The sequence below is a fragment of the Chenopodium quinoa genome, unplaced genomic scaffold (assembly GCF_001683475.1).
Source record: "Chenopodium quinoa cultivar QQ74 unplaced genomic scaffold, ASM168347v1, whole genome shotgun sequence".
NCBI classification, from domain to species: domain Eukaryota; kingdom Viridiplantae; phylum Streptophyta; class Magnoliopsida; order Caryophyllales; family Amaranthaceae; genus Chenopodium; species Chenopodium quinoa.
This window is the reverse complement of record NW_018743510.1, coordinates 2,705,923-2,721,615: the sequence shown is the minus strand read 5'-3', so window position 1 is coordinate 2,721,615 and position 15,693 is coordinate 2,705,923. Positions and strand designations below refer to the sequence as shown.

At 32.7% G+C, this 15,693-nt stretch overlaps 1 protein-coding gene across 1 annotated transcript; it reads right to left on the bottom strand.

The window, feature by feature from the left end:
* Positions 1-7,378: 7,378 nt before the first annotated feature.
* Positions 7,379-13,932, bottom strand: LOC110739805 (probable pectinesterase 66). Its single transcript, XM_021920286.1, has 7 exons — positions 13,916-13,932; positions 9,905-10,084; positions 9,556-9,718; positions 9,353-9,357; positions 8,555-8,756; positions 7,739-7,965; positions 7,379-7,538 (listed from the first exon to the last, which is right to left on the bottom strand). The coding sequence occupies exons 1-7, from the start codon at positions 13,930-13,932 to the stop codon at positions 7,379-7,381; spliced, it is 954 nt and encodes a 317-aa protein (XP_021775978.1).
* Positions 13,933-15,693: the final 1,761 nt, after the last annotated feature.

Here is a 15,693-nt window from a genome sequence, read left to right as displayed (position 1 = left end):
AAACAAAACATTGCTGACATCATCAATCCTCAAACTATCTTACGTGTCATTCTTACATTAAAAAATTTCCCTCCAATTCTATATGTGATGTCATTAATTATTAATGACTTTTTTTTTTAATCTACACTTTAGACTTCAATGCACAAGTATCTATACAAAATTCAATTAACCAAGTTTCTCTCCTAAACTATAGTTTCATTGCACATACCTAATTTGTTTGATGTTTGATGGTGATTTTAATTTTTTTTCACTTTCCTTAAATGTGAATCATTTTTATATCTAATTCTACTCTTCGTATACAAATAAACTGTAATGCAACAAAACATAAATTAATTACAAGAAAAATTAATTCTAACCGGGCACCGTGCATCGCACGGGGATAACCTAGTATGTACTTAATATTATCTAATGGGTTTTGAATCGAAAACTAAAATAAAAGTTATATTTCCGACCCGAAAATTGGACCGGTTTGAAGTTTGTCTATTAGACATTTAGACCGATTTTTGAACATCCCTACCATTCACAATAAACTTTTTTTTTTTTTTTTTTTTTTGTATAGTAGGATACTAGGATATATTTATTTATTCTTTTAGATAATTAAGCGTTTGATTAGATAAGGATACATAGTTTTGTTCAACCAACCATTCGACCCCACCTTGGATATTAGATTGTCCCTATTGTGATAATGATATTACGCAAAAACATTTGTTAGATTGTTTCATGATCGATATCTATTGGTGAAACATGTAGATTAGAGACAACAATTATAATAAGTTACTAAATAACTTATTTTACGCAAAAAACATTTGTTAGATTATTTCATTGCATGATCGATATCTATTGGTGAAACATGTATATTATATTAGAGACAACAATTATAATAATTCACTATATAACTACGAATAACTTTTTATTTGTTTGGAGAACTTTTAAGGCGATATTTTTTTACATAATTTTTGAAGCTACAAATCAATCTAATTGTAATACCTGTTGATATTGTTAAAATCTCAAGATTATGCAATCTTAAGCAAATCCTTTTATTGATAACCAGAGTCGAGCAAACCTAGATTTATATACTAGGCTCCCATGATGAGAATCAATCTTTTTTTCACTGGGTTGAATAAATAAGAGGAGTTACCACTACTATCCCTCTCAATACTTTTTTACGTCTTATACATTTGCTTTAACGCGACTTAGTTTATTAGATAGTGACCGTCCTAAATCATTTTATGATACAAAAGAATTGGCCTTAGTACTTAACAAGGGTAACTAAGTAACTAGCTAATGCCTCTTTTACAAAGTTCTGACATATCTACAGTAGTCTCCATGCATGAGTCATGTTATTTATACTCACTTAAACTCATCACACTTCTTAATGTTTATTAGTTGAGTTAGCATTATGATGACAAAGTGATCCAACAGAATCAATCTTTATTATCTCTTCCCCAAAAACTAAAAACAAAGAGTTGATAAACAAATTTTTATAGGGATTGAGGACCCCATTAAATTAATTAATAAATATTAACAATTTAGCAAGTAGCAAGCTCTAAACCTTTAATGGTTGAACATACATTAAAATGTATAATATATAAATAAAATCAACTTTTTGGATATTGACCTTCAATTAATTAAAAGTTTAAAACTTGATCAAATGGCTCATATTATGGGAATAGAAAGAAGCTCATCACGTGCCCCTTAAAGGGGTTTGTATCATCCTTGAACAGCTCATTTGTAGCCACTAACAACTCTTTTATTTCCCAAAAAGTTGCTTTTTATGTAATAGAAGATGTGCATTATAGGGAGTATCCTACAGACAAATGCGTCCTAACAACTTATTCCAGGGTCCCTTTCCTATTTATAGGGGCTATTATAAGTCCTTCATTTCTTTTACTATATCTACTTTGTTCAATCGTTCTAATTAGAATTGGCAATTCAAAGAATAGGTTTATTTTCCATCTTGGTGCTTAGTGCGTATATATAAAAGTTATAAAGATGTAGGTAGAATTTGATTTTATATCATGGAATATATCTATTCATCAAGAGTTTAACAAATTATATGTACTTAGTGGCATAAACTCACATTAACATACATGTCATACAATGCCAATGTGATGAAGTGAAAGATGCAAAGAGACGAAAAGTAATAATACTTGAGGAGGTAATCTGATCATTCTAGTCATATGCGAATGATGAATTTAAAGATAACTATTAGACCAGTCCTTGTGTATTCATCTAGCGTTTCCAGTGAGACTTAGTAACCATTATGGTTTATAATTGAAGACCTGAATGTCATTGTTACATATAGCTCAGCTTAAATTAACTATAAAAAAATAAATGAAAGAGTAAATATGAAAGATCATATCATGGGAAGACCACTTTGCAAATAGTACACCTAAATTAATGATTTTTTGTCCGTTAATCAAACTACTCCCTCCGCTCCACAATAAGTACTTAGGAATAGTACATAACATATTCATCATTCACTCCTTCCCATATTATTTCCAATACTTCCATTTTTTGTTTGGTCCTAAATTTCTTGTCTGCTCTTTTCTTTCTTTGGAGAGTCATATCTAATCCAATATCCATAAAATGATATCTAGCAAATTCGATCACGTAATAATCTGCTCGATTGATTCACCAAGTCATTTTCATCGAAGAATTATGAAGAGTGACATAGTCATGAGTATTATAACACTGCATTCTTTGTAATTAGAGCTGTCAGTTTCTAACCTAAACCGTTAAATCCGACTGTTTCGAACCAATCCAAAAAGGAACTGAACCAGTAAAAACTCATTTTTTGGAAACCGAAAACCGACCCGATCCAATTTTTTCTAACCCGAAAATGAATTGAACCGAATTTGTGCGAACCATTACTAACCCGAACCGTTATCAAGCCAAACTGTTACAACCCGAAACTGACAACAACCCGAACCGATTACATCTGAACCCGATCGTAACCCGACCCATTTTAAACCGAAAAATCGTTTAAACCTAGTAAAAATCCGATAAACCTGAACCGGTCCAACCCGTAACCCGTTGTGACCGCACCATTTATAACCTGTAACCAGTTGTGACCGAACCGTTTTCAACCTGTAACCCGTTAAGACCGAACTGTTTACGACTCAAAACCCGTTGAGACTGAACCATTTACGACTGTAACCTGTTATGATTGAGTCGTTTACAGCACGTAACCTAATATTTTAATGGTCAGATCCTTTTCAACCCACTACTCGATAAACCTAACTTATTTATGACTTAACTTGATTATAACATGACCCGTTCCCACCCATTATCTGACTAACTCGATTTGATAATGATCCGACTCGATTTTAACCCAATATGATTTGGACTGAAACCCGCTTTAAATTGGGTAAACCTGTTTTCAAATCGACCAAGTTCAATCCAAACTGATTATGACCTGAATCGATAATGATCGAACCCGATTTCACCCGATCTGCTTTCAGCCGAAACTCATTTTCGAACCGACCCAGTTTAACCCAAACTGATTATGACCCGAATCGATTACAACCCGATCCGATTAGGACCCGAACTGTTTTTGAACCGAAACCCACTTTAAACTGGCTAAACATGTTTTCAAACCGACCCAATTTAACCCAAACTGATTATGACCCGACCCGATTAGGACCCGACCCGAATAGAAACCGTAATAAAAAAAAAACCAAACCGAATTAACCCGATGATTTTCAAAACCGACCTAAATCGACCCGCTAATCTTTTCAACCCGTTATAACCCGAAACTGATAAATCCAACCCGAACCCGAACTATTTACCCGAATTGACACCCCTATTTGTGATCAATAGGGCATCTATCCTATAGAGTATTCCTTATTAAGGCTTTAGTTGAACCACTAATAATCAACGTTTATGCTAGGTTGAACATTATATCACTCACAGCCTCACAGGTTAATGATTTAATAGTACGGTGGACCGATCATAACTAGCTATCTAAATTATCATTAGATCGTTCAAAGTTAGCTGCTCCATTGCGAATGATTTCCTTCAATATTGTTGAAATAAAAATAAAATCCCATCACGCTTCAGTTTAAAAACAAATTACCAAATTACTGTCCACGTGGGACTAGTTTTCGGTTCAGCTTAAAACTGCTTACAATATTAGCAGTTTTGCAATTTTTTTAAATAAAGTCAAAGAGACTTGTTTTAATTTGAAAGGCAGTCTCTTTGAACTTGTCAGTGTAATTGTCAGCACTCTCTTTTCTTGCTTTAGACAAAGACTTGTGAATTAACCAAGGGCGTAAAGACACCTATTATTAGTTAGATGCGGTCTCTTTTTTTAAACCGCTAATGGTAATAGGGGTTTTTAAACTACAACCGCTATTACTATTAGCGGTTTTAAGCTAAACAAAAAGGAAATAAAAAATAAAAAATCTAACACCGATCCTACGTGGACAGTATTTAGGAAATTTGAACCAATGTATAATAGGAATTTTATTTTGTTGTAACAATATTATGGGAAATCGTTCAATCCATAACACTCTTTAACCGGTTATCTAATTTCATCTCACACTTTCCCTAACCTTCTTTTAAACATTTTAATCACTCACAGCCTCACGGGTTAATTATATAATGGCATGGTGGACCAATTATAACTAGTTATTTAAATTATGATTAGATCATTCAAAGTTAGCTGATCCATAACACTCTTTAACCGGTTATCAAATTTCATCCCACACTAGCCCTAACCTTCTTCGCCCCTCTTGAGTTAAGACCTGCCTCACCAACGAGACCAAACAAATTTTATCTTATTGCCTCATCTCAAAACCCAACCCCCCGATTAAAATTTACCTCAGTAAATTTTGGTTTGTTCCATTTATGTACACCCCAGGATATTACACTTTTAAATAATTTCTAAATATAAAGATAGGTACGTACAGTGGCGGACCCAGGAATTTCCGACTGATGAGTCACAATCGATAACCAAATATGTAAAAAAAAAAATTTGACAACATGACAAGCTTAGCTCTCTAATAATTGACAAGATTAAAATCTGTACAAGCATTAGGTGTATTCACATTTGACAGACATAATTGACTATATCATTAGGGTGGTCGACTATATATAAGCAATCGTCCGAATCGCCAATCAAATCAGCACATATGCAAAACCCCATATAAATCTACCAAAGTCAATGGAGTATTGACAATTTGACAGACATAATTAACATCAATAAACACCCTAAATAAACACTGATTACAATTCACATGGTCAAAAAGGTTCAAATTTCATCAAAAACCCAACAACATTAACAAAAGGTTCAAAGTTTACCAAACAAACAACAACAAAATCAACCAAAGAAAATAATTTATTTATTTTTTTTTTTTTAAAAACTTAGAAATTTTTTTTGGCCCTGGTGAGTTATTTGACTCACCATGCACAAGGGCAGGTCCGCCAATGGGTACGTAATATCATTACTCATCTTAAGGGGCTCATATCAATGGTCGAGGACCAAAACCATAATGTAAAATTGATGTTGATTAGCTGAGGTTAAAGGAGGAGTGGTGTAATAATTACAATCGCACGTGAGTTAGGAATGTTTGGGCCTTTAAGAGGATGGATTCGCTTTATGGTGGGCCTTAAGTTTGTCGGCCCTCTCAATACAAAAAGCCATTTTCTTATTTTCCTGGGTCACCTTTGCATGTGGGATGTACACACATAGACTAAGATTACTACCATACCAAACATTGTATTTTCATCAAATCATATCAGCCGTTGGTGAAAGGGTCCCACCACGGAAATTTTTCATTTTGGTCGTTGATTTTTCGATTACTACTCCGCTTCTCTTCAAATATAATAAGTTCAGATACTTTTAATAAAATAAGTTCAAAAAAATAAAAACAATTTTAGATAATTAAAATAAAATAATATCAGCTAGATTCAATAAAATAAAGTAAACTAAGTTCAGGTAAATTAAAATAAAAAAAAATTCATACAATGTTAGATGAACCCAAATAGAGACATTGCAAGTTCATCCGTTTAACTGCCCATGTTCACCTACGCAACACCTTTAATCATTGACAAATTTAATCAAAATTATAAAAAAAAAAAAAAAAAAAATTGATATTATGAAATTATATATTATGATAAATTTAACAACATAGATTCATAATTTGACTTGATATATTCGTAAAAGAATAAGTTAAAGTCAATACATGCATAGCACACAAAGTCACAAGGATGAACTTAATTAATTAGAAACAGAGAGTATAAATACTTCTTTCAACTCTTAAACTTCTTTCTACTTGAATGGTGATTGTCTCACAAGAATAGTCAAAATATGAAAATTTTTATTTAGTGATAGAGGAATTATTTTCTATTGGCAATTATGTAATTGGATAATCTCTAACTTACATTAATTAATGAAAGGGATATTAATAGTAGTACCAATTGTTTGGCAGATAAATGGAATAGTTCTTTTTGGATGATGTCCACCTCCAAAGTGTAATGTACAGCAAAGACGAAAAAAACTTTTTTAGAACTTTAATTTTATCTGAATTTCTTTTTGGGTATGACTGATCATAAAATACCTTGAGAGTTTGGAAATCATGATTATCAAAATCAAGATGTTTCTTTATTTTTGATATTGTCTTTTTTTTTTTTTCTTATCACATTAGTCGTCTGACAATCTTTATGGATGAGAGATGAAGACACTATTTTGTTAAGATGGTTTTTGTTTCTATTTTCATCCAATCATGTGTTAGTTGCCCAAAGAAAATACCAAACTTTCTTTTCTCTCTTCATATAATTTATATTAAGGAAAAGGGAACTATAATTTATTGGAAGTGATCGATTTCCTTACTCAATGCTAAAACAAAAAATTTCTCAATTTGTGTCACTTTGAGAGCTATTTTCTCACATATCATCCATGTATGGACAAGGGAGAGCTTCAAATATATAAAATCGGTAATATAAAATAAAGGGGCTTGGTAAGGGAATACCATCCTTAAAAGTTCGCTTAATAAGTGGAGATTAGTGGGGATTCAATCCCCAATTTTTAGGTTGAAATGTACTCTCTTTTTAGAAGGTCAAGTTCACTTTGGCAAAACAAGTATATACGTAATACATTATTGTTGGAAAAAATTATTCTAAAACCGGCCGAAAGACGGTTATATATAAGAGAAAACAAATAAAGTACTCTAACCCAGGCTATGAGAATACATATAAGCTCCTTGTATAGCAACATAGGCCAAAACATGAAGGAACTTGGACTATCCTAATTTTAATTTTCAATTGTTTGAAATACAAATTTAAATGTAGACTAATACCTAATTTGCAAATTGAATCGTAATAATCATATCTATGCATATCTACTACCATAATATTTATCATTATTGGTAAACTATTATAAAGGTTGATTAGCAATCCACCCATCTTGGTTGATAAAAGTCTGCGTATCATATTGCATAATTGCAGAAGAATCTAACTTCTTTTCCCATGGAATACGTTTTGATGTATCAGCTCCTGGACCAGTGCAATTAACTTCTGCAAACGTCACATCGTTTCTGCATTTAACACAACACTTATTAGTTTTTAGGTCATGAACTCAGTATAAGTAATTTGCAATTGTTTTAGCTCAAAAGACCAAATAATAATAAATTAATAATATAGAGTTGATTAAGCCCCATTATTTAATTTAAGCATATGCATTAGTTCATTTAACTAAACGAGCTATCTATTAAAGAATTTGATTAGAAAAACTTACTCATGCCCACTTTGATGCCAAATGAACCATCCCTCAGGATTAACAACTTCGCTGAATTTTGAGTCAATGAAAATAACTCTTGCAAAGGCATCATATGCTCGTCCTAAGTCTGCATGCCCTGTTCCCGAAACATCACAATTTCTAAACACATAACCACTGGTATCATTTGCCGACGGTCGACTTTGTGCGGTAATGAAACCTCCTCCCGTGACATTTATGGTACATTGCTGCAACATATATAAAAAGTTACGACCAAGCATAATGGTGAGGTTCAAACTTACGACCACAATGTCACATGGTGATTTCCCTCATCTCTAAAAGCATGTTTGGTTAAGTATACATATAACTTATATATATAAATATTTTTAACGGTAAGATACGGGGGAGCCTCCTACTATCACAGGAGGGGGGATGAGGATCGAACCCCCGTCACTTGGGGGGGGGGGGGTGGGAGGGGGATCGATGGTAGGACTAACCATCCTTCCACTCCTTGATCCTCACCTATAGACATAGCTGCTATACATATTACCTCCGATCCTCTAATTTATTTTATGCAACAATTTGATCGACAGATTTGCTGCGACATAACTTTGAAAATCAATATCCATAATTATGTACTAGTAATGTTTGAGAAAAATTGATAACATGAATATTTACATATTGACTAATCCAACGACATATTGCATACTAGCATGTGATTTTTTGTATATTAGTGAAAAATCAAACCAAAATTAGTATATAAAATGCAAAAGATAAATTGTTGCAGTTAAACATAAATGGATGAAATATATAGTAATTCGTATATTTATGATTTACCTCGTATACAGATTGACCATTTCCAAATATAAAATCAACAGCCCCTTCAATATAACATGACTTGAAATAATGACGACCATGATCATCCCACAGTGTATCTTGATATCCCACAAATCCACAAGAATAAAATGCATGCTTGTCACCATAAGACCTGAAGGCAACGGCTTGAGCTCGCTGCGTATCATCTAATAGTGCTCCAATACTAAAAGAGTTCTATTAGAACAAAATTACGGTACATTTGAGAATTAGTTCGTTTATCCATATATGTACGAAACATTATAAGTTTATATCAATTAGATTTTAATTAGTAAGAAGTATAAAATTACAAATAGATATATCCGTAATTAAATTATTCTTTGAAAAAGATACAATATAATATCTATTATATGTCGTGTAAGCCAAGATAGTGGTGTCCACATAAAATATTTATGCATCATATATATTTGGTTACTTTTTTAATTTAATTTAAATTTTTTTTTAATGTTATATATATATATATATATATATATATATATATATATATATATATATATATATATATATATATATATATATGTATATATATAGAGGTTAGTGTACATATTTTAGAAATATTAAACCACACATAGGTGCATATATATCTAGTACTAGTACTATCTCAAATTCTCTATACTAGATGGAACTTGTGTTGTCAAATGTTGAGAATGTCATTTTTACCTTTAATAAAAATAAATAAGCCGCAAGAAATACGAGTAAATAAATAAAAAATAAAACCTCAAAATATAAGATATGGGAGACGTAAATTGTTGAGAGACATACCATCCCTATAAGAAATTATAGAAATAAATAAATATAGTAACAAAATACAAAATACAAAATACATAATACGGGATACGGAAATTTGAATCATTTTGTTGAAAGACTTACTAACTATGCCTAAAAATTTTAATATTGGGAAATAATACTCTAATAATTATATATACAGCATAATAATCATAAAATGAAAATAAAAAGAGAGTTACCTTAAAGGTGACATTCCTAGCTACAAAATTGTCAAAGTACAAAGCAAGAGTAACGCTATCTAGTGTTGAAGAATGATTATCATAGGTTATTATTGTTGAAGTACGATCGTTTCCTTCAAGAATTATACATCCTCCTTTGTCTTTCTCAACTATGATCTGCTCCCTGCATGCACACAAATAACATCAATAATCGATCGATCTTTCTACATGTTAAGTATCTAATTTAAAATGGGCATGCGTAGAAAAAAGTGTATTATAATATAGATTTTATATATATATATATATATATATATATATATATATATATATATATATATATATATATATATATATATATTTCATGACTGACTTGTAAGTTCCGGGACTAAGCAATATTTTGATCCATTGATTATTGCCGGAAGGAATAGAGTTAAGGGCATCTGTAAGGGTGGTGAAATTCGTGCCACCCGATTGTGAAACGGTGATAGTATAAGCTATTGATGCATTTTGGCATTCTGTAGCAGACAACAAGAAACAAACATTTTGAAAGCTGAAATACAATGCAATTAATAGAAATACAAACTTCATACTTGAATGAAGAGGTATGATTTAATTTTAGTGAGACAAGCAAGACTCGAGAGAAAGGTATTAACTGTAACTTTTACAATGTATTATGTGAAATATTTAAAGAACAATAGAGGTTAAGTGAAATAATTAGAATTGGAAACATATCAAAAGTCATCAACCTACATTATTTTTCATGAAAATGCATGAATTTGTGACAAGTAAATCATGATACTTATTATCCAATCAGCTGCTCTGATATAATTTTTTTACATCTTTCTATCAATGCCCAAAGATATACTTCCATCTCTGTCTATGTTATCATGATACTGATTTTGTTACATTTGTTTTTCATGAAAATGAATTTGTAGATACGTTTTATCCAACCAGTTCCTCTACCATAATATTTTAATACTCTTCTATAATTTTTTTTTTTTTTTTTTGACAAGATAATACTCTTCTATTTAGGTCTATAGAAAAACATCATTTCTATTGATTTGATACTGATTTGTTACATTTGATTTAGTTAAGCTGATGATGTACATACTTAATGAATACTCTATTAGATGTCAAGTATACAACACTTATATGAATTGCGTAATAACCACTTCTTAATTACTCACCTTTCAATTATCAAAACTCCAATTTAATTATTTATTGCATGAAAAGCAAATAGTTAAATAATTGTTAGTAGTTTTAAATAATTTAATTTTTTATTTACGGATTTTTAAATAATTTTATTTGATCCAATACAAAAGTAGCTTCATATAGTTATTTAAAAAATATTTCTACTTTCAAAAACTACTACTTCTAAATGTTGTAAAAATAATTCATTAATGCCATTGTACCTAGCATTAGTTCATCCTCCAATCCAAATAAATTGATGAAGTGTGAAAATTTCATATCTTTGCAGGTTAATTGTACCAAGTATGATTATTAGGATGAAACTTAGCTGTATATTACATATAAATTGATTCTTAACTTGATTGCAGACTTGATCTAGTAAATACAGATTAACATTAACATATGATTGCTCATAAGATTTTTGTAATTGATTCCTAAATCATTTATACAATCTAATAAAGTCTTATAGTTATAGAATATGATTATCATATATACCTATGCATAACTATTGCAAATTTTCTATACAACTTTTTGTAATCTTTATTATATAAGTGAAGGATGAGTGAGTGTAGTCCACCTAAAATCTCTTACATAATATTAATTGCGGCTCACGCATTAAAGGAGAGCCTCAAAAACATTTGACTTGCATTCACTTACTTATTTTTTGCGGCATTAATGCTTAGGAGAGCCGCAAATAAATTAAATGACATTTTTTCTACTAGTGAATGAAGGGATGAATTTTTTATTTCATCACTTTTTTTTTTTTTAATTTTATCTCCAATATTATACCTTTCATCCAAATCAAGATGAGTGTAATCCAAGAGGATGGAGCTTCTTCTCTCAGCCTCTTGTTTTAGTGATGGGCACTTCGATTGTGGTTAAGCTATCTTCTTCCGAGTAATATCTTACGACCTAGCGTGAGGTTGAGAACTGCTAGACTTCCATAGAGGGAAATATATGATATAACATTCCCGGCACCTATGACTTTAAAATTAAAATAATTTAATAAATCGCTTGTACCAACTAGTTGCTTTTAGGGAGTTCATATATTAAGATACTTTATAGTTATTGGCTAAGAGTAGGCTAGGGACAAGTAACCTATAAGGAAGTTTCCGATAATGTGCATGAGTGAAGACAAAATGCCGCCAGAAGAACTTATGTTAGTTTTTGGGGTCAACTATCAATCTGATCTTGGATAAGCATTTGGTAGCTACCCTTAGTGATTAGGGTATTACAAATGGTATCAGAGCAACCCTACAACCGTATATTGAGCTTTTGGTTTTCAAGGTGAGTTTCTTAGTGGAGGAGGATCCCGTGGTGTTTTATGCCCAATAGGACAATTGCAAGATCCTTAATTGAGGTAAGTCCGTAAGTGTGATACCTTGCTTTACTTTAAAAAGGATTTAATATATTCTTCTTACCTACAAGGTGCACCTTTATTTAAGAGATCTCATACATTAATAATGGTTGACTTAGAGCGATCTTGAAATAAATAGGTAACCTCATAGGATGTTACTCATAGTGTGCATGAGTTAGGATAAATAATGCATTAGAAGAACTTGTGTTGGTTTGTGGTGTCAGTTGTTATTCTTGGATGCGTATATGGTAACTACCCTTGTTGGTCAAGGTATACAAATGGTATCACAATACTTAACCCTGCAATCACGTATTGAGAATGTTAGAGGTCAGCTACTATGTGGGGAAGGATCTTGTGGTGTTTTCAAACACAATTGGGAAATTGCGATCCTAAGTGTAGGTATGTGTGTACCTCTGATTTACTTTTACAAAAACTTGATTTCATACTCATACCAACATGGATGAACCTTCATTTTAGGGAGCTCATATAATAAGATACTCTATAAGTAAGCTTGCTTGGTTTGGAATTGTGTTGGTGTTTAGGGTACAAATGAAAACTTGGGATATTTAATGACACCCTTGCAAGTTTTTCAGGGTGCGCATGATTGCTGAGTGAGGACAAAATATTTGTATTGGTTTGTGGGGTTAGTTGTTAGTCTTGGATGCACATTTTGTAGTTATCCCACTTTCAACTTCACTTGTAACTACTTACTAGCTCCTTATGTAAACATGAATACAATATCACACATCTCAAGGTCTTCCCTTGCACGTTTTTTTAGCTCTCAAAGATTACAATGGCCTTATCACTTTGTGGTGCTTGGTAAATAACAATGAGTGAGGGTCGGGGATATTAGTCATTTTTTCATCTTGATATCTTTGAGTTAAACCATGCACTGCTACTTAAACAACTATGTATGACCCTTAACATGATATAAAGCAATGAAAAGATATCCCTTGTTTCAATATTTGATAGTCTTTTTTCAAATAGGAAAGAGTTGAGCTCAGGCTCTTCGGTTAACAAATGGATACTTAGACTCTCTCAAATCGAAATTTCTTAGGCAATCATATTTGCTCCACCCTCCACAACTTCATCCTTTATGGTCCCACTATCTCAAATAGCTCGAAGAGCTCTCCTTACTCAAAACTCCTTGTGGACACAATTCAATTAGTCCTTGTTGAAGACTCATGTACTGTTTAGGTACTCATATTCATATCCAAATCAACGGCATTGAATATTTCTCTCTCATTCTTGATGATTATGGGGAACACTTTGGTACCCTAATCTTGCTCTTTAACACTAATTTTCTTTGTGGACATCTCCCATGTCCTCTTTTTTTCTGGGAATAGAATCATAATCCTAGTCTAGTGGATCATCACTATTAAATTGTGACTGATAAGTGTCATTTATGACACTTTTTAGGGTGGTTTTCTCCCTTAGTTTTAGGTTTATTTTATCTTTCTTGGTTATTTCTAGTCCTTTTAGTCTTGTTTTAGTTAATAAAGTCTTAGTTTATGTTTTTAGGCCTTAGTTGTGAATAATGCGCTTGCTGCTCGGTTTCTAGCTTGATTTGCGTGCTTTTCTATGTGATCTTTCACTCTTTTCTCTCATGGTCTATTTGTCTAGGTGTTTGGCACTTTTCTCGATGTTGATGACCCAAGAGATAGCCGAAAAAATCAAGAAGCCTTGAAGCCAAGAAGAAGCTAAGAAGTTGAGCATTTGCAGCGCTTAAGGCTGGAACCGGTACCCGAGCAACCTTCGCACAGCACAGGCACCAAGCAAGAGCAAGCAGCAGTTGCCATGGCATGGGGGACTTTGTCGTCCAGTGGTGCGGCAGACCTGTCGTGATGCGGCATGTTTCACCGTGGCGCGGCATAATTCGTTTTCTAGATTTTTCTTCAATTCTTTGCTGTAAATGGTTGGCCGCGCCCTGAGAGAGGCCTTTCCTTCAGCCACCGCGGGCGCATCATTTCAAGCCGCGGACGCGGTTTCTGGGTTTTCTTCGCACCTAATCTCCGGTTTTCTCCTTTTTCTTCTTGTAGTATAATTAGGGGTTGACCCTATTTTGTAAGGGGACTTTTGGGGCAGATTTTTACATTTTCTCTCTCCTCTAATTAGGATTTGGGTTGGATTAGGAGTTTCTCTCTCTAGTTTAGGAGTATTTTTAGAGAGAGAAAGCTTGGGATTTCAATGGAGATTTGAGAGCTTGAAGAAGCAATTATGTGGATTATCTTCTCAATTATTCAATGAACCTTTCTAACTTTCTCTCACCTTTATTGCTTTCTTTAATTCTTGTTTTTGCTTAATTCTTTGTCGAATAGAGTAGATAATTAGATTACTTGTTTTATTCTTGCTTTAATTCTTGTTTTACCTTGTTTTCATGTTTTTCTTCATTATGATTGTTTAGATTTTGTTCTAGGGAAATGGATGAATGTTATGTTGATGAATTGAATGATTGATTGTGATTAGTATGCAATTGATTCTTGATTATTCGTGTGGATGATGTTTACATTGCTTAGAGTCTTTTTAGCTAATTGATTCTAGGTTTCTAATTGTGCTTTCAATCAATTGTGTGGAAGTGAATTGTTTGAGAGTCTATATTCTTCCATACCTATGCTAGGCTAGTTGCACGAGAGTAAATTAGCTTAGTAGGATAATTAGCATGCTTAATTGTGTGGGAGAGAGTTGAGTGTGTTGATTGTTCCTAATTGAGATCATGATCATCTAATTGCAATTTGTTGTTGAATTCATTAATGTAATTGGATTTCACTTTCCCTAGCATTTTGTTGATTGTTTAAAGTAGTGTTTTAGTTGTTTCTCTCTCTACCTCACATCTTTCCTACTAGTTTAATTAGCTCAAATTGATACACTTAGTCCTTGTGGTTCGACTCCAAACTTGCCTCTATGCTTGCTTAGTGGTTAGTTAGGAATTTATAAATATTGTTTGATATTAGGAGGTTAGTCAACGACCTAACCCTCACCTACTACTTGTCAGTGACACGAAATCTAGTAGGGATGACTTTGAATGCAGATATATCTCAAACTAGAAGTTATTTTGAGGTGTTTAAGGTTAGAGTTGATAGCTTGTTTTAAGAACTTTCCAACGATAGGTCATTTGCCCAATTTCGATACAAAAAAGGAGAAAGTTATGGCCGTTTTACGAAGACTGGCCTGGATGAAGTTGGAAAGTTGCGACGAGGAGGCGAGCTATAACTCTAGGCAAGTAAGCTATAGCTCGTTCCTTTGGAGCTTGCGCCAAGCTTGAGCTAGCTGCCGAGCTATAGCCTGCCAGTCCTGTTCTTGTGGGATAACTAATGGAATAATTTCCTAGCTAATTCGGTTTTCTCCACATGACGGCTATTTGAATTTTACTTGGAAAATACTTTAGGGTTTTATTAGGGTTTCCTTATGTCATAAAGGGACCCTTTAGGTGATCAATTAGATCACAGCTTAGAAAACCACTAGATTTAAGAATCTTTGTATATTCTCTCGATCTCTCTCCATTATAGTAGTGAAGAATCTCTCGAATCCCCCACCTGTGGATGTAGGTCTAATTTGACTGAACCACATAAATCCTTGTTTTCTTTATTTATTTTCTTTATAGTTTTTCTCGTTCT